This window comes from Sciurus vulgaris (assembly GCF_902686455.1).
Source record: "Sciurus vulgaris genome assembly, chromosome: 8".
Classification (NCBI taxonomy): Eukaryota; Metazoa; Chordata; class Mammalia; order Rodentia; family Sciuridae; genus Sciurus; species Sciurus vulgaris.
Window position 1 is genome coordinate 131,289,767 of NC_136468.1, and position 20,945 is coordinate 131,310,711.

At 51.6% G+C, this 20,945-nt stretch overlaps 1 protein-coding gene across 3 annotated transcripts in view; it reads left to right on the forward strand.

Moving 5' to 3' along the window:
- GRK3 (G protein-coupled receptor kinase 3) overlaps positions 1-20,945 on the forward strand; it is a 117,345-nt gene that overhangs the window by 24,994 nt on the left and 71,406 nt on the right. For all 3 annotated transcript variants that reach the window (XM_079151334.1, XM_079151333.1, XM_079151335.1), the window contains one exon: positions 5,764-5,840. In XM_079151334.1, coding sequence (XP_079007460.1) covers positions 5,777-5,840 — 64 coding nt within the window. In that variant the 5' untranslated portion in view covers positions 5,764-5,776. Of the gene's footprint in view, positions 1-5,763; positions 5,841-20,945 lie in introns of those variants that run through there.

The window sequence follows — 20,945 nt, forward strand, 5'->3', positions numbered from 1 at the left end:
CACGGAGGCAGCTCAGGCCCTGTGGGAGGGCAGGTGGTGAGGGATGCTGACTGGCGTCCCTCAAGATGCACCTGTAGCAGGAGACTGAGACACAGTGGCCACTGAACATTGTGGGGAGCCTGGGGTGGGGGTGACAGACAGCCTGTAGCGGGTGGGGCTTACCTGTAGCAGTTGGGGGTCACAGATCCATATCTTAGAGGACACGTAGGATATGTTTTCCCATGTTGGAAAAATAAAAAAACATTCATCGGATGGGTATTTACAGGGGATTGAGTCATGAAAGAGCCATTTCACGGAGAGTGAGGACAACCCAGTGCACCCCCAGGTAGGGAGGCAGCATACAATGTGGCCGCTAGGCCTGGCCGTGGCCACAGACGGGAGACGCCTCTGCTCAGGGCTGGTCCAAAAGGGCCTCGATGAGCTGGTGAATGGAATCCACGATGATCATTGTATCCAATTTAAAGAGATGATTTGGACTATGGCAGTTTTGTGCCGTTAGTTAGGTAGATTGACGAGCCTATAAAGCTGTCCAAGTAGTGCCTGTGCCCCGTGACTTTTGTGTGAGGACTGCTTCTCTTTCCTTCTTCTTTTTTTTTTTTTGGTCAGTGACATTCAAATACGTTTAATGTCACTTTAATATGCAGTTATACATAGCAAAGAAAGAGGCATTCAAAGCAGTGTGGACTGCCAAAATATTGTAGGGCTGGCACATGGGGACTTAAATCCGCATGCCGTTGATTGGGTTGTGATCTTCCGTCGTGAATGGGCCTGGGATGAACCGGTTGGTGCCGTGGGAATTACATGCCAGACTCCTCTGCCAAAGGTCTGGTGACCAAGGGAACTTGGAATGAGCTGACCCCAATTGATCCTCGTAAAATACTTGCTGCTTCAGGATCCACGCGGTTTTAAATCTAGTGGGAAAGTTGGTTTTCTTTCCGTTTTTTTTTAGCTGCCAGTGGATCTTTATTTTATTTATTTGCGGTGCTGAGACTCGAACCCAGGGCCTCCCGCGTGGTAGGCAATCGCTCCCCCACTGAGCCACGTCCCCAGCCCAGTGGGAAAGTTTTGATTGTGACTTTGGATAACTAACGTAGCTCTGTTCTGCTGATTGACTAGTTTGTGGAAAATATCTAGCAACTGCCTTTGAAAAAAAGAAGCAGTTTCATTTTGAGGAAATTGAATCTTGGCGTGAGAGCCGAGTCATCTTAACTTAAAATGAAGTCTGCCTCCTGGGTTCCGTGGTGGCCAGGAGTGGGAACACCTCCCATCTGGAGCCGCTGGGGGTTCACCAAGCACCCCACCACCCTGGCCGCCCATCATAGCGGTCGCCTGTGCTACCAGCTTCTTATTTTTCTTTTGATCATTTTTTGTTTTTGTTTTAAGGCAATAGAGCACATTTAAATGTTCTTAAAATGCATTTTATTTGGGACATTACAATTTAAAAAATTCAACCTCTTATGGACTAGGGAGGCTTTTGATAACGGTGGCTTTCTGATGATACTATGCATACTGTCGTTTCTCTGCTGCTGAGGCGAGTCCAGGTCCAACAGCAGACCTTCCCCGGGGTCCCCGGGAGGGGGTCTGGCGGCTGGTCTTTCAGCCACATTAGTCGTAGAAATGTTTGAAAAATCGTGACACAATGCTGGTCCTACTTACCATGCCGTCACATAGCAGGGCCTCCCCTCCCGCAGGTCATGGCGAGGAGGGTGGGTGGTCTCCAAGGCCTTCGTGCTCATTTATTTTAGTTTTTGATGTTCATTTTTAAAATACACATTGGCCCTCCAGTCAGCATCTGTGGTCTTCCCGGGCCCTATTTTGGTGGGGAGGGTGCAGAAGTTATGATCCTGGAGTTCAGAGGCCAGAAGTTGATTCTTCAACGCTTTCTGTAATGAAGATTCCATGCCCCTGCAGGAGGAGGGGACAGCAGCGTGACCTTGACGCTGCCGTGGCAGGTCCGTGCACAGCCAGTCTGGCTTCCTCCGCACCTCAGCCCGTCCTCGGTCCCCCCATACCTCCTGTGCGCCTGAGATGATGTCGCAGGACGCCTAGACAGAACATACCATTTTATCTGAAGTACTTCTGCATGTGTTCCTAAAAGATTAGAACTCTTTTGAAATACAAAGCAACTGTTGAAAAAATACTTCCTTAATATGCTCCAATATTCAATTCATGTTCATATTTCTCCAGTTGGTTTTTTTTTTTTTTTTGGGGGGGGGGTGGTCCCAGGGATTGAACCCAGGGTGCTTAACCACTGAGCCACCTCCCCAGCCCTTTTTATATTTGATTTAGGCACAGGGTCTCACTAAGTTGCTTAGTGCCTCACTAAGTTGCTGAAGCTGACTTTGAACTCATGATCCTCCTGCCTGAGCCTCCCAAGCCGCTGGGATTTCAGGCCTGCACCACCTCACCCAGTTTCTGCAATTTTTAAAAAGTTTATGCCACCTGAGAAGAACCAGGCATGAAAGACCACATTCTGCCATTCCACTTATACGTATCTTCTAGAAAAGGCCAGAGGAAGCAAGACAGAGGGAAGACATGGTAGCTCCCACACTCTGGTGGGAACAGGGTTTGGTAGCCTGAGGGCACAAGAGAATTTTTGGCACAATGAAAAGTGCTTTCAAATATGAATCGAGGTGACATAAGTTTAGTAGAAATCAATGAAGCAGACCCTTCTAAGTCGTGTGCAATATCAATTATAGCTCAAGAATGCTATAAAGAAAAAGAATAGATGGGAAAACCAATCAACCTGGATCCAAACCTACTATAATTGCATTAAATGCAACCCGTGTAAACATTTCAGTGAAATGTCAGCTGGGATGGGAAAGCAAGATCCTGTTGTAAGCTATGAACTCAACACTTCCTTCAAACAGAAAGACAGATACTGGAAGGGAAAAAAGACAAAGTCAACCCCACGGGAACCCTAGCGGGTGTGACCGATCAATAGCTGGTGCAGCAGACTGAGCTCACAGTCGCCAGTGTCTCGGGCTCCCTGTACTGACGAGGCCCAGCAGTCTCAATTGCTGCAAAAGTCCGTGCCAGAGACAGACTCAGAAGGCACAGTGGACAGTTCACAACTGCACTCGGAGATTCCAGCACCCTCCTCTCAGTCATTTATGGAAGAAGTAGACAGAAGGTCAGTAAGGATGTAGAAGAATCTCAGCGACATTGTCAACTTGCTGGACCCCATTGACATTTACAGATCAGTGTGTCCAACAAGAGCACACACGATTCTGTTCAAACATACACAAAATACTCAACAAGATAGATCCCCTTCCAAGTAACAAAACAAACATCTACGAATCTTAAAAGAACTGATTCTTTCAGCATGCATTCTGTGGATACCAAAGCATGAAACTGAAATTCAATAACTGAAAGAAAACTAGCCGTCTCCAAGTGTTTGGAAAAGAAGCCCCACAGTATTAAATGACTAACAAGTCAAGGGACACACGTATCAAGGGAAATTAGAAAATAATTGGAATTGAAAGAAAATGAAAATAGAACGAATCTCCGCCTGTGAGATGCAGCTAAGTCATTGCCTACAGGGAGTTGAGGACTTTGAATGCTTGCATTAGAAATGTGTGAATTTGTCAATCCACCTTCTTAAAAAGTTAGAAAAACAGCAATTAAGACAACACAGTATTTATGTAAGGAGAATCCTAAAGATCAATGCCACAGGTCAGTCCAAGGGTAGACCTACACATTCTTGGTGTTGAACCAACCAAGGCACCAAAAGGATTCAGTGATGAAGGATGCTCTTTTTAACCAGTGATCCTGGGATACGTGGGGATTATGAAGAAACTGGGAATGGTGATTCCTGCCTTATACTATGCACAAAAATTCATCTGAAATGGAAATGAGACCTGAATGTAGAAGCTAAAACTCCAAAAGAAAAATACAGATCAAAGTCTTCATGACCTTGGGATGTCATGACTTCTTAGCAGAGTGTCCATCAAAGAAATAATCAAGAAACTGATAGAAGAGCTTAAATATTCTACTCTTAGCAGAACTCCATGAAGAAAATGCAGAGTTAAGGTGCTATCTGGGAGAAAATATTAGCACCACTAAATCTGACAGAGCTCTTATTGCCAGGCTACATAAAGACATCTCACCCCTGAACGATCAGACGTTTCCATTAAAAGGCAAAAGGTTTGACTACACACCTCATACAAGAAGGTGGATGGATTCCATTAACCGTGTACAAACTTGCTCATTGTCATTATCCATCAGGGACATGCAAATTAAAATACAAATTAAGATACTGCTACATGCTCAACAGAGTGGCTAAAATGTAAAAAGATGAGTAACCCAAGTGTTGACAAGAACACGGAGCCCTGAAGCCATCCTGTGTCGGCAATGGGAATGTAAAATTCCCATTCCCAAATGTAAAATTCCCTAGCTGGGAGCCCAGCTAAGAATAGAGGTAGCTCCACCATTCTTCATGATGTGAAATATACATTACCACGTGACCAACAATGTCAGATTTGGATCTTTATGCCCAAGAAATGAAAACACATCCATAAATTGACTAACTCATAGATGTATGGAGCACCTTTCTTCCTAATAGCCCCCAAATGGAAGCTGGGGAGGCTGAGGCAGGAGGATCGCAGTTCAAAGCCAGCCTCAGCAACTTAGCAAGGCTCTAAGCAACTCAGTGAGACCCTGTCTCTAAATAAAATGCAAAACAGGACTGGGGATGTGGCTCAGTGGTTAAGTGCCCCTGAGTTCAATCCCTGGGAATAATAACAATAATAATAATCATCATCATCATTCAGGGTATGTGTGGCTAGGTTTATGTGGTCTCTGTTTCATTTCATTGATCAATTTGCTTATCTCTTCTTAATTACTTAGCTTCATAATAAGCCCCAATATCTTCATTTTCTTTTTTCGGAGACATTTTGGCTATTTTTGATCCTGTATTATTCTGTATAAATGATAGAAAAAGTAAATCGTTTTCTGTGTTCTACAGAAAGCCCTGTTGGAATATTGATGGGGATCATACTGATTTTATAGTTCAATTTGGGTAGTGTTTGGCTTTTTACAATGTTAATTCTTCCTGCTCATAACTGTGGTTTATCTTTCCATTTATTTGGATCTTCTTTAATGTCTCTCAGTATGATTTGTAATTTTCCCCATAAATTTCTTAAACATATTTTGACAGATTTTGATTTTAAGGCTTTGGATTTTATAAAATTTCGTCATGAGTGAACTCTTTCTAAATTAGTTTCCTATGGTTCATTGTTGGTGTAGAGAAACGTGATTTTTTAAAAATATGAATCCTATGTATACAGGACGCCTTTCAGAGAGAAGCTCACGAAACGCCGGGTGTCGATGCGCATGTGGTGTGTGTGCATGTTGGTGCGTGAGGATGTTGGTGTGGGTATGTGTGTGTGTGTGCGTGTGCATGTTGGTGCGTGTGTGTTGGTGCGTGTGTTGGTGCGTGTGTGTTGGTGCGTGTGCGTGTTGGTGCGTGTGCGTGTTGGTGTGTGTGCGCATTGGTGCGTGTGCGCATGTGTGCATGAGATGTCCATCGAGGGCGAAGGGGCTCCAGGGTGCCCATGGGTGCTGGTCCTCAGTTCTGGGAGAGCAGGTGCCAGAGCCCTGAAGTCACCAGCTTCAGTCTGCTCAGCCCTGTGGCGGGGCCCCAAGACAGTGGGAAGGGGTCTCCTCTAAAGAGAGTGTCTGGGGCACAACCCCCGCCCCCACTTCCTCATGGTCACTCATGGAGGAGGCTGTGTTTTAAAGATGTGCCACCTTCTCTTTCAGTATCCGGAGCGTGATGCAGAAGTATCTCCAGGAGAGAAACGAAATAACCTTCGACAAGATTTTCAACCAGAGAATCGGTGAGTCCTGCTCGCGCGTCTGGCTGGCTGTGATCGCGGTGCAGGAGCCGAGCGGAACTCCGGGGATTTAGAAATAGGACCCCTGGAAACTGTGTGCGGCGAGTAGGATTCTTCATGACGGTATTTCTGACGTGTCCTGTGAATGAGCTCTTGGGACACGGACTAGTTCAGCTGGGTTTTAAGGCCGTTTGGGGTTTCCCAAATTCAAAACGCAACTGAACGCAATGGCCCGCCCCTTGGGGGTGCAGAGCTGGTCAGTAGAGTCAGGAGGTGAAGGGCAGAGAGATTTATTACTTGCAGCCTGTCAGGGGTGCACTGGGTGTTTCCCAGAGCCGTGTCCCTGAGCACCTGGGGAGTCTCAGCATCTGGGGCAGAGGTGGGCCACTCCTGGGCATGCTCAGGTAGGGCATCACGTGCTCAAAGATGGGGATGGGATGCCCCCCGGGTGGGATGAAGCGCAGAGTGAGAGGGTCCTCAGCAGAGCCCGCTCCAGGTCACCTGGAAGACAGCAGGTGGGCGGGTAGGTAGTGGGTGTAAGCCAGCTCCTTGTCCTGTTGTCTGGAGGCCTGATCAGAAACAGAAGTGACTTCCAGGGGAGTTGGCAGGTGGCAGCTTGTCCTGGAAATTCTTGTTGTCCAGGCAGCCAAAGGACAGGGCTCCTGGTGGTCAGAGAAGAAGCTCCCCCTGGACCCCTTGGCACTTGTGTGTGGGCCCCTCCCTCTCGCTGAGAGCTCCTTGGCCTCTCCCGCTGTGGGCTTTGCTTGGTGGCTGGGGGCTGGGGCGTGTCTCCGAGGCTGGCTGTCTCCTCTTCCGCCTGGGGCTCCGTCACTTGGTGTCATCGGTTTCCATGGGGGGTGGTTTCCTGTGCTCTTCTTTATCATCAGGACCACTACTGGGCTACTCTTCCCCCTGTAGCTCATTCCATTTTCTACTCTGCGGGCACCAGGACACTGGCCCAGGTCAGGGACCATCTCTTCCTGGTTCATGCCCTACCCTGGCCAGTGCTGGTCTCCTCGGGTCAGGGGTACCGTGATGCAGGGGCGCCGCGGTGCAGGCTACTAGGCTGCAGGGGTGCTGTGTGCAGGGGCGCCCGCGGTACAGGGGTGCTTCTGGTCCACTAGCCCTCGGTGCTCAGGGAAGGCAGGGTTGCGCAAGGATTGCTTTGGCAGCATTTCGGGGCTGGTGAAGTCGTGGGGAACATGGTCTCCTCCACCTTCCAGGGCTGGCGGCTTGTTTACAGGCGCTGTCCTCGGGTCACTTAGACCCACAGCCTTTCTGCCGCCTTCTTCTCTTCCATCCCATAGAGAGTTCCTGTTGTCCAGATGTTTCCTAAACACACTTCCCTCCACCAGGGTAGGATGTGCCTACCTGGTAGCCAGACCGCGATTCCGCCCGCAGCGCTGACCAGGCTGGTGATCCAGGGTTGCTGCGGCAGTCAGCCATGGAGCGGGGAAAGCTGGGTGCCCCTCCCCTCCCCTGGCGCCTGGCCTACCTCGCACGCCACTTGGAGGTCTGCTGGGGAGCATGTGTCTTAGCTTTTAAATTATTTTATTGCTGGAGGAAATGACTTTATTGCAATTCTAAGAAATCAAAGTTCCCTGGGACTCTATTTGTGTGTACGGTCAGCCCTGCCTATCCGTGATTTCTGTATTCGTGTAATCTCCTGGCTACAGATGGAAAATATCACCAAAAAAAGAAAAAGAATTGTGTCTGTACTAAAGATGCACAGTGCTGCAGCCAGGCTCCCAAACCATTCAGCGAGACAGCTATTTCCGAAGAATGTACATGGCGCAAGGTATCGAGAGGTCATTTAAAGCGTGCTGGAGGTGCGCAGAGGTTACAGGCAAATCCTGTGCCCTTTTATGTAGAAATGGGACTTGAGCCTCTGTGGAGGTTGGTGTCTGCAGGGGTCCAGGGATGGATGCCCCTTGGGCAGCAAGGACAACTTCTGTCCCTAGAAGTAATGGAGACTGCCAGCCCTTCGAGACAGCAGGTTCTTCCAGATTCTTCTGGACTTCCTCTGTTTGCAGATGAGAGCGTAGACTGACCCAAGGGAGGGAAGTGGCTTCTGATTCCCAGTTCGCCTAGATTTTTAAGACAGAATCATAGTGTTCTTTTTTTCTTGAGGTGCAGTAGAAACCCGAGCAGAAAGTCTTTGGATTTTTGTAAAGCACTTTCTAAAATCTAGTATGCAAAATTAGCCATTCCATGAGGGTGGTCTTCCATAGGAGCAGCTTCTGTGCCCCTGGAAGTCACGTGGTAAAGAGCGTGGGGGGGAGGGGTGGAGAAGCAGGCATGGCCGAGGGAAGCGCTTGGCCGGCTAGTGTCCCTGCTGCATAGACAGAGTTCATCCTGAGCCTCAGGTCATGGCTGGGAGCAGGTAAGGTGAATGGTTTTAGCTCTCCTGTCTCTGGTCATAGCTCTCTGCCATTATTTTTGTGGTGTTTGCTACTGATTTTGTGCTACATACCTTTGGAAGGGAAAGGAAAAGTAGTTATCCTTCTATTTGTTGATCAAGAATTGCAATTTTTATGGGTTTATTGAGATGCATTTCTCTCTCTCTCTTTTTTTTTTTTTTTTTTTTGCGGTGCTGGGGATTGAACCAGGGCCTTGTGCTTGTGAGGCAGGCTCTCTACCAACTGAGCTACATCCCCAGCCCGAGATGCATTTCTTAGAGTGGACAGTCCACCCACTGGACTGCACAGCTCAGCCGTGTCGGGTGGAGTCGGCGCCGGGTGGCTGTCTCCAAGGTCTATATTACAAGGTCTTCATCACTCTTAAAAGAGACTCTGCCCACCACCTGTCCCCCTGCCCGTCCCCAGTCCCTGGCAACCACGGATCCACTTCCTGCCTCTGTTGGGCATGGTGCAGAAGCAGATGGCACGCCGGTGGCCTGACTCAGGACTCTGTGCCGTGCTTTCGATGACTGTCCAGGTCTACCTGCATCCGAGCTTCGCTGCTTTCTGTAGCCCAGTAGGATTCCTCGGTGTGGCTGAGCCCCGTGCTGGTTATCCGTGGTCAGCTGAGGGACGTTGGGGCTACTTGTGCTTGGTGGCCCTGTGGTAGATGCTGTTGTCACAGGAGGGAGGTTTTTAACCACGTTTTGCAGGCGCTTCCCTGTTCAGACCTCACCGTGGCCGGGGGTGAGGCTGCCTCCCCGGCTCAGCTCGGGCCGGTTTCTGCAGCACTGGGGACTCGCCCTTCCTCCGCATCTTCTGCTCCTCTCTCCCTTGAGCCCCTCCCCTGCCTGTGCCCACCGGCACACCTCCAGCCCCCGATGTGTCTTCTCCCCGGTTTGTACTAAGCCTGGCTCCCTGGCACTGGAGCACGTGCCCCGACAGCCTGAGGTTGACGTGGCCTCTGCTCTCGCGGTTGAGGCCTGGTGGGCTCTACTCTCACTGACGGGGTGGGAGTTGCATCTTGGCTAAGCTGTTAAAAAATAACACAAGACAAAAATGGCCTAAATGAAGGATTATTCCTCTCCTTCTTCTCAGTTTCTAAGCTTGGAGCTAGGCAGGAGAAGCCAGGTCTAGACAGGAAAGGATAGTGGCTGACTGGGGCCTTGGACAGGGACAAGTGACGGGCTGGACCCCGCTGTGTCATCATGTGTCCCGTTTGTCTGTCTGGCCTGTCCCTTTGCTCCACAGCATTCCCACCTCTGCCTGGTGAGGTGTGGCTGGAGAGGAGTGGAAGGTGGCCTGGGGGAGGGGCTTGTCGGACCCTCCAGCTCCTCTTTCCCTCTTCCTGGTCCAGTACAGACCCTGCCTCTCCCCTCAGCTGTCCTGTGCCCCTCTCTGGTTCTCTTGTCCCCCCCCCCCCCCCCCATGCCTGTGACTTGCTGAGACACCTGTCGGCTCTGGAGGTTGCCCTTCAGCCGGTGGCTGACTGGCTGGCTTGTAAATTAACTTTGTGGGACACAGACCTGGAGGTCTTTCGTCTCCTGGCCTCTGACGCTTGTGGGGTCACGGCGGTCTGCGGGCCTGTTGGCTGCGCTCACATGGTTGCTCAGTCCTTTCCTATCTGCACAAGGGGGATTTGGCGGTGACACCCGAGGCTCCCGCAGCCCGGGCTCTCCGTGGGCACGGAAGCTCTTCAAACTGTTGATTGGAAACATTTCATCAGTCAAGAGTGGACCCAGTAATGAGCTCACGTGTGCACACCCAGACAGAGATGGGAGCACACACATGTGTACGTGCACACACACATATTCATCCATGCCCCCCCTGAATCAGTGTTTCTCAACATTTCACTAGCCTCGTTTTGTCCATCCTGCCGTTTTCGGTGGTCACTGGAAGACTTCAGCCGGGCGCAGTGTTCTGCCCCTGCGGCCTCTCCACAAACGGAGCCTGCGTCCTGGCCACCCAGCGCTTTCACCCGGCAGCGGCCTTCACGAGGCTTCCTAGTGTGACGCCGAGTGTATTTTCCCGATTATCTTAAAAATATCCTTTTACTCTGGGTCCCACTATTGTCCTTGAGGTCCAGCCGTGACGTCCCTCTCTGAGTCCAGCGCAGGCCTGTGCGCACAGGCGAGGGACCGCTGAGGGCGCGGCCTCGCTTCCCGCCACCTGAGAGTCAGCGCTCACCGCCAATCAGACTCTAGGCCCCGTGCGGTGCTGGGAGCGCGGCGCAGGGTCTCCCTCCTCCGCCCGCTGCCGCCCGCTGTAAAGGGCGAGCTTCCAAACTGTCCTGCCCCTTCCGCTCTTGCTGCTGGGACTCGTTCCTCAGTCTGTGTAGTTGACTACACAGTTCATGTAGGAAGGTCCCGGTTGGGTGGGATCCCAGGACGACAGCCCCGTCTTTGCCTGCTGGAGGTGCGCCCGCCAGTGCGCCAGTGCGCCAGTGCGCCAGTGCGCGGCTGAAGGAGACTTTGCGCGCGCGGGGCAGGTCCTTGTCTTTGCTGGCTCCATCCGCTCTCGTGAGCCCTTTAACAGCAGCGTGTCCCAGGAGACCACGGGAAGAGCAGGTGAGGAGACAGATTCCAGTCGTGGTTGCTGGCTTTGCAGATGGGGGACGGCAGGACAGGGGAGGTGGGCATTCACCAGGAGTGACGGTGACCCCCAGGGACCTCAGTCCTTCCAACAGGGAGGCTGCCAGCAGGTGCAGGGAGTTTGGAGCCGCCCCAGAGTTGCTAGGTAAGAACCCAGACCTGCTCGCACCACCAGCCCACCTGGATTCTGACCTGTGCGTTGAGAGGTACCAAGCGGCTATTGCTTTCGAGTTTCCAAGTTTGCAGTGACTTTTACAGTGATGGGGAACTTCAGCAGTCGAATGCCTGACTCAGTGCCAGCATTCCACACAGAGGGGTTAGACAGGAGCCACTTCCATGTCCCCCTCCTCCCTGTATGGAAATCACACCTCTTAGGAGATGTCAGTAACTGGTTACTAACTCGCTGTCGGTCAAGATCGCGCACCTAAACCTTCTCAGCTTGACTCACTGAGAGGCTGGTTTTAAAGGGATACTGGTTTCTGAGCGGGCCGTGACATCAACGTATCAGTCACAGCTAAGATGACTCCGCTACTATTTTCTCCAGTAAGGTGTTGAAATGGCAGTTCCATCATGTGCCAGGGAGGCACATGGCATCAGTGTGTTCCATCTGCCTGGGGACCGCCAGCTTAGCGGCTCTGTCTCCATACCCCCTCCTGTTAGAGGAGGATGTTTCAAATCATAAGGAGGCTCCAAAATAGATACTTAGTGCACCAAGTATGCAGATGTTATTCCCATGTGTAGAGAACATCATGTTAATGAAATATTACATGACGTGTTGCCATGGAAGCCATTTCATTTTATAACACTGACTCCAGAGCTGAGTCCAGAGTTGGAATGTTAATCTTTCTGAATTTCTGTGAAATAATTGGGTGTCTGATACTTGATTTTTGGTAGGAAAACACTGTGATTTTCTACTTCGTAAAAAACAGGTCAAGATAGTTTTTGTGTGGAGAAATATATCTATTGTCATTATGTAATTTGATGATCTTTTATTAAATTTCTAGAGTTACACGACCATCACCACATCACCACAATTTGAAGACATTGCCATGCTATGAAAGACCCCTTTGTGCCCACCGCTGGTCACTTCCGGCCCCCACCCTCTGCTCTGGCAGCCCCAGGTCTGCTTTCTGCCTCTGTAGATTTGCTTTTCTGGGCATTTTGTAAAAATGGAGTCAGGTGGCTGGTGGCCCTGGGTCTCCTCTGTGCCTGAGGTTTTGGAGGCGCGTTTGCCCCCTGTGTGTCAGTGCCACGTTCCTTTGTCACTGTGTGGTATCCCATTGTGTGGCCGCAGGTACCCAGTGGATCCCTGTACCAGGTGATGGACAGTAGGTTTTGTTCCCACTTTGTGTCTGTGTTGAACAAAGCTGCTATGAATGTTTGCATACAAGTTATTCTGTGGACAAAGTGTTTCCGTTTCTCTCCGGTGTGTACCTGGGAATGCAGCTGCCGACTTGAAAGTCCTGTTTGATCTTCTAGGAATCACCACATTGCTTTCCAGGTGGCTGCACTGTCTTATGTTCTCAACATCAGACCCAAGGGCTCGGAACACCAAATGCTCCTTGCTACTTAGTATTGTCTCTTTTCTTTTCAGGGGCGGGTACCGGGGATTGAACTCAGGGGCACTCAACCACTGAACCACATCCCCAGCCCTATTTTCTATTTTCTTTAGAGACAGAGTCTCACTGAATTGCTTAGGGCCTCGCTGTTGCTGAGGCTGGCTTTGAACTCTCAATCCTCTTGCCTCAGCCTCCGGAGTACACTCAGCTAGTGTTCTCTCTTTCTGACTGAAGTGGTAGTGACATGGTATCTCATTGTGATTTTGGTTTGTATTTCCCTCACAGTTGATGAAATGCAACACGTTTGGGCTAATTAGCCATTTGTATACTTTTTTGGTGAAATGTCTTTTTAAAGCTTTTGCTTATTTGAAACCTGGGATTCTCTTCGTCTGTGTTATTTATCATATATGTGGTTCACAAATATTTCCTTCCAGGTGGTGCCTCTTCATGTCCATTTTCTTAATGGTGACTTGAAACACAGAAGATTTTAATACTGACGAAGTCCACTTTATACATCTTCTCTTATAAATCATACTTCAGTGCCATTATCTAAGACAGTCTTGTCCAACTGAAATGCCCAAAGATTTTTTTTTTTTTTTCTGTTTTTCTTCAAGGGCTATTTTTTGTTTTAGCTTGTACATTTAGGTCTCTGGTTGATTTTGAGTAACTTTTTATGCACAGTGTGAGGCAGAGGTCGACGTCTTCTTTTCTGCAGGTGGGTATCCAGTTGTCTGAAAAGCATTTGTCAAAAAGATGTTCTTTTCCCACTGGATCGATTGTCTTTGTCATTTTTGTTGAAAAGTAACTGACCATCCATGTCAGAACTTATATCTCTGGACTCTCGACTTGGGTCCTTTACCTGCGTGTCTGACCTTCTCGCCAGTTCCATCCTGCCTCAGTTACGACAGCTCGTGGGCTTCAGAAGTGGGAAATAACAATCCCCCTGGTGTTCATTCCCCACCCCCCAAGTTTGGCTGTTCTGGTCCTTTGCATTTCCATATGAATTTTTTAGCATGAGTTTTTCAGTTTCTGCCAAAGAAGTGGTGCTGGGACTTTGACTGAGGTTGATTGGAAACTACGCTGTAATCGGGGAGAATTGCCATTCTCAGGACATCAAATCTTCCAGTCCGTGAACGTGAACCAGCCTCACTTTCTACTTTAACTTCTCCCAGCACTGCTTTGTCGTTTTCTGTCTTGAACATCTTAGTAAATCTATTCCTGAGTATTTGAATCTTTTTGATGCTGCTGTGAATGGGGTTGCTTCCCTGGTTTCATTTTTGATTGCTCATGGCTAGTACATGGAAATGGAATATGTTTTGGTAAGCAATCTTGAATCCAGCAATGTTCCTGAACTGGTTCATTAGTTCTAGAAAGTTCTCTGTGTGTGTATGGGCCGGTGTGTGTTTCTTAGAATTTTCTCTATTCTGTTTGAATAAAAATAGTCTTATTTCTTTCTAATCTGGTTTCTTTTATTCTTCTCAATTTTTACTTTTCATTTGTATTTCTTAATTTTTATTTTATTGGTGTCAGTCATCTTTGGTACGATTTAAAAGAACATTTATCTGGACAGAATGCATCACTTATATTTGGTTCTTGGGACCGAGACATAAGGAATATATCTGCCATGGGCTTTGAAGATGTTTTATGATAAAAAATAATGCATTGGTAAAACTTAAATTACTGTATTACAAGGTCCTTTTTTTTTTTTTTTTTTTAAAAGGAAACATTTCTGAGCTGTCCCTGTAGAAATAAAAGTGGACACCAATACATGATAGGTACTTATTGTTAAAAATGTACACAAACCACAAAAACACCAGTAGAACATTTTTGGATTACTTTCTTGTCTGTTTCAGTGGACAAAGGTGCCAATTTATTTTATAATTCACAAAGTTATTGCTTGTGGTGTTTTGTACTTTAAAACAGAACGGATGGGTAGAACGTGAAAGTGTTTGTAACTGGGCAGTTTTCGTATTCAAAGGTGGGGTTCAGTTGTAGCAAATGGACCCTTTGCCTGTGGCCTTTGGAGGGAAATCTGAACCTGGGAACTGGCTTCAGTCTTGGTTTTTCCTTTTGTTTCTACCTTTGTTTGGAAGTGTTTGCTTCTGTCACAGTGAAGGGCCTTCCCCTGACTAATGCCCCAGGTTCCCACCCTCTCTTGTCAATAAAACTCTCTCCAGCTCAGAGCAACCAACCTCTCCAAGGGAAGACAAACCTGGGCCTGTCCAGTTCTGCAGCGGTTACCCATGCCTTCCTGGAGACTGTAGGCAGGGAAGGAGTTAAAGAATGAGTCATAAGGTGAGTCTTCTCACCTGACACCCTTCTCCCTGCTGTGTTGACCACAGTGGGCTGGCGTCTACTCAAACTGAGGGGGTGCCACCCTGTCCTGAGTTGCAGCCTCTGTACTTTGGAAAATTTGGTACATCTGAGAAGTTTGGGGCAAGGAGGATTTAAAAAGGATAAAAAGGCTACACCAGTACTCAGAGAAAACTTTTTTTTTTTTTTTTTCCAATTCATGCAAGTTCTAAAAGCAGCTATAATGATCATTTCCAGAAAAAACAAAAACTCAGAAACACAGTCAGTGAGCCCCTCCCCACCAATCGCTGGGCCTGCAGGCATGCTGGTGTGTGGCCACCGAGCCTCCGTCCACGGGCTGGCAGATCTGGGTTATCTTTCACTTCTTTGCTACTTGTTTTTTCTGGGCTGTTTGGAGTTGATGATTGACAGGGATTGCTGTTAGCTCAGGACACTGATGGTGTCCTGCACACTCGACACCCTGCTGCGTGTTTTATGTGCCAGCTCGTGAGGAGACCAACTCACGCCACCCCTGGGAGGCAGAGCCTGGGCTGGAAGTCATCCTGGAGTGGAGTCCTGTAACCAGGAAAAGGCCAGCACACCCGTGGACTTCCTCCCTCCCTTCCAAAAGCATGAACGGTGCAATTCCCACCCAATAAATAATGATACTGAAATCCAGACTCTGGGGCCAGGCACAGAGACTTCTGGGGCTTGTCCTCTTGGCTTGCTTTGTTGGATGAGAACTTCATTATGGAGTATGTGCTGAGTGCTTCACGGGACACCTCAGCAAGCAAAATGGCACCCGGAGAAGACCGCGCCAGGCCACAGGGAGCTCCCTGCCAAAGATGGGCACCCAGGTGTTTGCAAAACCCGCAGGCCTTGCAGTCCAGGCACCCCCGAGATGCATGCTGGGGCTGCTGGTCATTTTTCTAAGGCGTGAATTTAAAACCCAAGGCCAATGTGGGGATCAGCTGTTCAGCCAGGGGATGAGCCTGGCAGATGAGCCCACCTCTGCCAAAGCAAGGACTTTGTCGCTCTGCCCTGCGGGGGGCACATCCAGGAGGCTGCTGCTGGGGACGTCAGTTACCCACAAGCTTTTAAACTGGCAGTGGAGGGCGACTGGTCCTTGAAGGAATGTGAAGGTCCTCTGAGAGTCTGGCCGTTCCAGGCGGCCGTTCGAGGTGTCTTAAAACACCCTGATTTTGGCTCTTTTGCAAAGACCTTTTCTGAAGGTTTGATGCTTCTTTTCTTTTTGTTTTTAACCGATATTTTTTTATTTATTTGATTTATTTATCTGATTACTTCACTCTTGATTTATCTTAGTCCTTCTGCTTCCAAAGCCCACACGTTCTAAGACAACTGCCGGACTTTTGTGGAAGCGGAGAGAGGGGATGGGGAGGGGGCTGGTCTGGGGTTTGCATTTGCGTTGGAAAGGACACCAGCAAAGACCCACCCCCTTGTGTTTACCTGGGTGCCAGGTGCCCAGACCCTCAGCTGGAGCTGCAGGGGGTGGGGGCAGGGAGCTGGGTGGGAGGAGGCTGGAGAGGCCGTGAGCCCCTGAGGACTCTGGCTGGGGGTGAGGACTCAGGACACTGTGAGCCCTGGGTAACGCAGTGAGGGTCAAGGGTCAAGGATCAGTCTGGCTGCTGTGGAAGCATGGGTGGGGAAGATGAGGGGGCAGAGTCAGAGCCCTGGGGACGGGGGAGGCCCTGAGAGGTGAGGCTGGCTTTTCGACCAGGGAGGCCGGGGCTGAGGAGAAGTCCTTGCCTTCCGGATTCCGAAGGTGGAGCCCCCAGGATGTGCAGGTGGCCCAGGGCGTGCGCGGAGGGGCGTGGGCACAGTGTCCCCAGGCTCAGTGAGGACTGGAGGGGCCGGGGCATCGGCGGTGAGCCTGCTCCTGGGGTGGAGGCGACGTGCGTGCACAGGGCCACGCGGGGTCTCCCCAGGCCCTTGGCCGCTGCCCCGGGCCCTCGGCACCTGCCCGAGGCTAAGAGCCGCGTCCCCCTCGAGAGCTCCCTTGTGGCTCACAGGAGCGTCGCTCCTTCCCCACGTGGGTCAGGAGAGTCATCCCAACAGAGGAGCGCAGGACGCGGGAGGTCCCCCGGAGACCGTCCACGACCTTGGGGCCCTGAGAGGGGAACCAGGACAGCTTTGCCGTTCTCACCTCGCAAAATGCTCTTATTTTCCAAGTCTTTTTTTTTTTAATTCAAATTTTCATTTTTTTGGTCATGGGTGAAAGGTTAAAAAAAAGCATCGCTCTTGGTCTTCAGAGTGGGCTCCTGAGGAATGTGCCTCCTCAGCGTGTAAGGTACGACTGCTGAAGGACATGGAGAGCAGTTCTGGTCTGTGTCTTCGGATTTAAGCCAACAGGCGAGTGTGGAGCCGGAGCTGGAGAGGGCTGGAGGGAGCAGCCTCCGGGACCTCGGCGTGGGCTGCCTTCCTCCCTGGTCGTCTTTTAGGTCGCTCTTTCCAGAAACATCTGACTCCTTCCTATGAGCTGCGCACGAGGGAGAATCCAGTGTTGCTTGCCTGCTGGCGGACGCCTCTGGGCTGATGTTTTTGCTTCTAGAACAACTTTATGGATGCACAAGATGCAAACAGCAGGTGCATCCGTTTGGAGCATGGAGGTCGAGTCTCGACCCCTGGGCTACCTGCGCACCTGCAGCCACCGACCTCTGGGTGGCTCATGTCACTCTGGCCCTTGGCATTCATTGCCCAGCCTGGGACCCTGGACCTGCATTCAGCCTCCATGGATTCCGTTTGCCCTTTCCAGAACTTCACGGGATGGACGGGAACGGTACACACGTCCTCTGGCCTGTGTGACGGAGGACGATGTCCTGGGGAGCCCCCGGGGGCTCATTGGGGATTCTGCCTCACTGTTGTGTAGTACTCCACCGTGTAGAACCGGCACCGTTCACCTGGTCAGGAACACGGGGTGGTTCCGGTTGGGCAATTGGGAATACAGCTGCTGAGGCTTGCTGAGAACTCAGCCCCTCCGTTCTCTTTGGCATGCGGATGGCGGGATCCTCTGCAGTGCGCGCGCAGTAGGACCACGGTCACTTTGAGGAGCCGACCTTTGCCTTAGTGCGATGTCCTTCCTGGCCTGGTGACAGACTGCTCTGACGTCCACTCTGCCCAGTGCTGACTTCCTCCTGGCCGCCGGGCCTCGGTGCCCGCCTAGATCACCTCCTCTCCATTCTCTGACTGGCATGGTCTGCGTGTACTTGAAAGTGTTAGTTCAGGCACAAGGTGGTCGAGTTGGTTATTTTTTAGTAAAACGCTAATGATCTGTCACCTAGTTGGAATGTTTAGGCCATTTACATTCACGCTTATCAGATTGTTGGACTCAAGGCTCTTGTGTGTGTTTGTCCCTTTTTCTCCTCTCCCTGTCCTCTTTTGAGCTGGAGATTTTGGCGTGTCATGTGGCTGCCACTCTGGCTTATTGACTGCATTTTATTTTATTTTTATTATTATTATTTTTGTTTTTTGGTACTGGGAATTGAACCCAGAGGCTCTTGACCACTGAGCCACGTCCCCAGCGAAGGTGCTGAGGCTGGCTTTGATCTCGTGATCCTCCTGCCTCAGCCTCCAGAGCCGCTGGGATGACAGGCGTGTGCCCCCGTGTCCGACTGGCTGGACCTCTCGTTACACCCATTTATTTATTTATGTTTTCGGGACCTCAGCTTCTCTGAGTGCCTGCTGCCGTCACTCAGCCAGGCTGCTGTGCTCGGCTTGGCTTGTGCCGGCCCTCCTGGGCCTCCTGGTTCATTCCCGTCGTCTCTCATGGGCTGCAGCCCTTCCGCATCAGAGGCGGTCTCTTGTATACCCGCTTCGGTCCAGTTTTCCGGCAGTTGATGGCGAGGGATCGGGTCTGGCCCCCAGTGCTATATTATGCCCTCAAGTGTCATTTTATCTTTGAAATAAAACATTTGGCTCCGGGTGGGCAAGTGGGCAAAGCCTTTGAAACTGGGCTCTCTGTGAAGTCCTCGACACCCAGCCCTGGCTGTGACCCCACAGAGCAACAGGAGGACGAGGACCACGGTGTCCCCAGTCACGGGGCACGCCCGGTGGCAGAAGCTCTGAGGGAGCCGCGCCCTGGCCCTAGCAGGTGGTGACATCACGGCGCCCTGGGCGCCCCGGGCTCCGCGTGGACCCTGCTGAGACTCCGGAGCAGCCCTGTGAGGAGGGCGTCCTTGGCCCCTTAGTGAGGAGCCCTGAAGCCACGGGACTCATGTGTCCTGGAGCGGCATGAGCTGACGTGGCTACAGACCAGGGCCACCTCCCGTCCTGTGCCGAGCTGCCCGTCTGACCAGCTAGGACCATCCGAAGCTGGTCTCCGACTGTGGCCCGAGGTGTGTGGAGGCAGCGTGGCTGAGGCTGCCAGGCCTTGGGCTTCCTTCCTGCGGCCGCGCCCACCGCGGCCAGCACACCTCCCTTCAGCCTCCCTCCTCCCTGCCTGTCACCTCCCCGGCCTATCAGAACAGCCAAGGAGCGCGCAGTCAGGTGGACCCGGTGAGACCCAGGCACACACAGCCCTCGGCCCGGGTCTCATCCCCCCTCCTCCTGCTGATGAGGAAACCAAGACCCCTGGGCAGGGAGGGAGGCTTCCCCACAGCTGCTGGTGCACAGGGGCCACCAGGACAGGGTGTGCTGACCATGAGGGGGGCCAGGGCTCGGCCAGCGGGGGACGCCGTGGTGACAGCCAGGAGGAAGTCTGCTCAGGGACCCAGGGACAGTGACAAGCAGGGGACAGTGGGCGGAGACCATGGGCGGTGCTCAGGGTGATTGTTCCGGGGACATTTCTTCCAAAAGCCCAGAGAGAAGGGCACATCCCCCGAAGCCCGGAGGGGCAGCACCCTAGGCAGGGGCAGCGGGGACAGGTAGAGCCGTCTGTGCACTGAGATGCGTGGGACAGGTGGTCGCAGGCCCTCCTTGACAGAGTGGGCGGGTGCCTCCTGCTTGTTCTGCCCCTGTGTGTCCCTGTCCCCTGCCCCGGGCAACCTCCGCCCCTGCCCATAGCCACAGCTTCGTCTCCAGCCCCGGCCAGCTTGCTGCAGCCCACGGCTCCTGGGCTGGTGGAGGATCACTTCTGTGTACTGTGTCACCCGTCACCAGGCCTCTGCCACAACCCATCCCGGCCTCAGCAACCGGCCCCTCCCACCAGAGACGCCAGCTTTCTGTGCTGGGACCAGAACAGCTGCAGAGCAGGGAGAGTTTATGTGGGGGCTCCTGCTTCTGGAGGTCTCAGTCCACAGACAGCAGGCTCCCTTCCTGGGGGCTCCAGGTGAGGCAGGACGTCGTGGTGGCAGAGGGAAGTGGTTCACGTGAGGATCGGGAGGCAGAGAGAGAGACTCCACTGGCCAGATACAAATGTATACCCCACGGCCACGTCCCCGATCCCGCCCCTCCAGCCACACCCCTCCACTTCAGGGACTGCTCAGTCAGTCCCGCCAGGGATCGAGTCACTGAAGGGTGACGACTCTGACCACCCCTCACTTCTCCTCTGAACCTTCTTGCATTTTCTCACGCGTGAGCTTTTGCAAGGCCACCTCACCTCCAAACCATAACAAGTGCAAAATGGTGTCGGCCTTGGTATAAAATCCGAATTTACGTCACTTACTCTCCAGAGTCAGGTTGCGCCATGACAGCCGTGGGATGTGCCGGTCCACAGGGGGTCTCCTCCCTCTTCCCGCCATGGGAATCTGCTGGGGTGAGTGACAGGTGAGCATCTCTGCAAATACCGAGATCTGCTGGGCAGAGTGACAGGTGGTGGAATAGCGGCCCCCTTGTGGTCCGAGGCAACCCTGCCGGTGGCCGTGAGCAGGCACTGTTAGTCCATAGGCGCCAACACCGCCTATGTGACTTTAGGTCAGGGAAGGGGACAGGGTGCAAGGCCATCTGGGGAAAGGCTTGGCCACAGGGGAGTGTCATCTTGCAGAGTGCAAGGGAGGGAGAAGGTACGGCATCACAATACTGAATTCCGACTCTGCGCAAAGGGCTTCTGCTCTAAACTTCTGCCTTAGGAGCCTAAGTTTTTATTTCTTTGCAAAACAATTGCCCATTTATATTAAAAACTATTCCCAGCAGGCATTTTGGCACTTGGATGCTTTCAGTGGACATGAAGTACGGAGTAATTGATAAAGGGAGCCCAGGTCTGGTGGTGAATGGGCCCCTGGGCCTGCTGGCCACGGTCCAGCCCTCGCACAGCCGCCCACCTTGGCCACCCCGCCGGGAAACGTGGACTTCCTGCCCTGAGCGCTCGCTCTC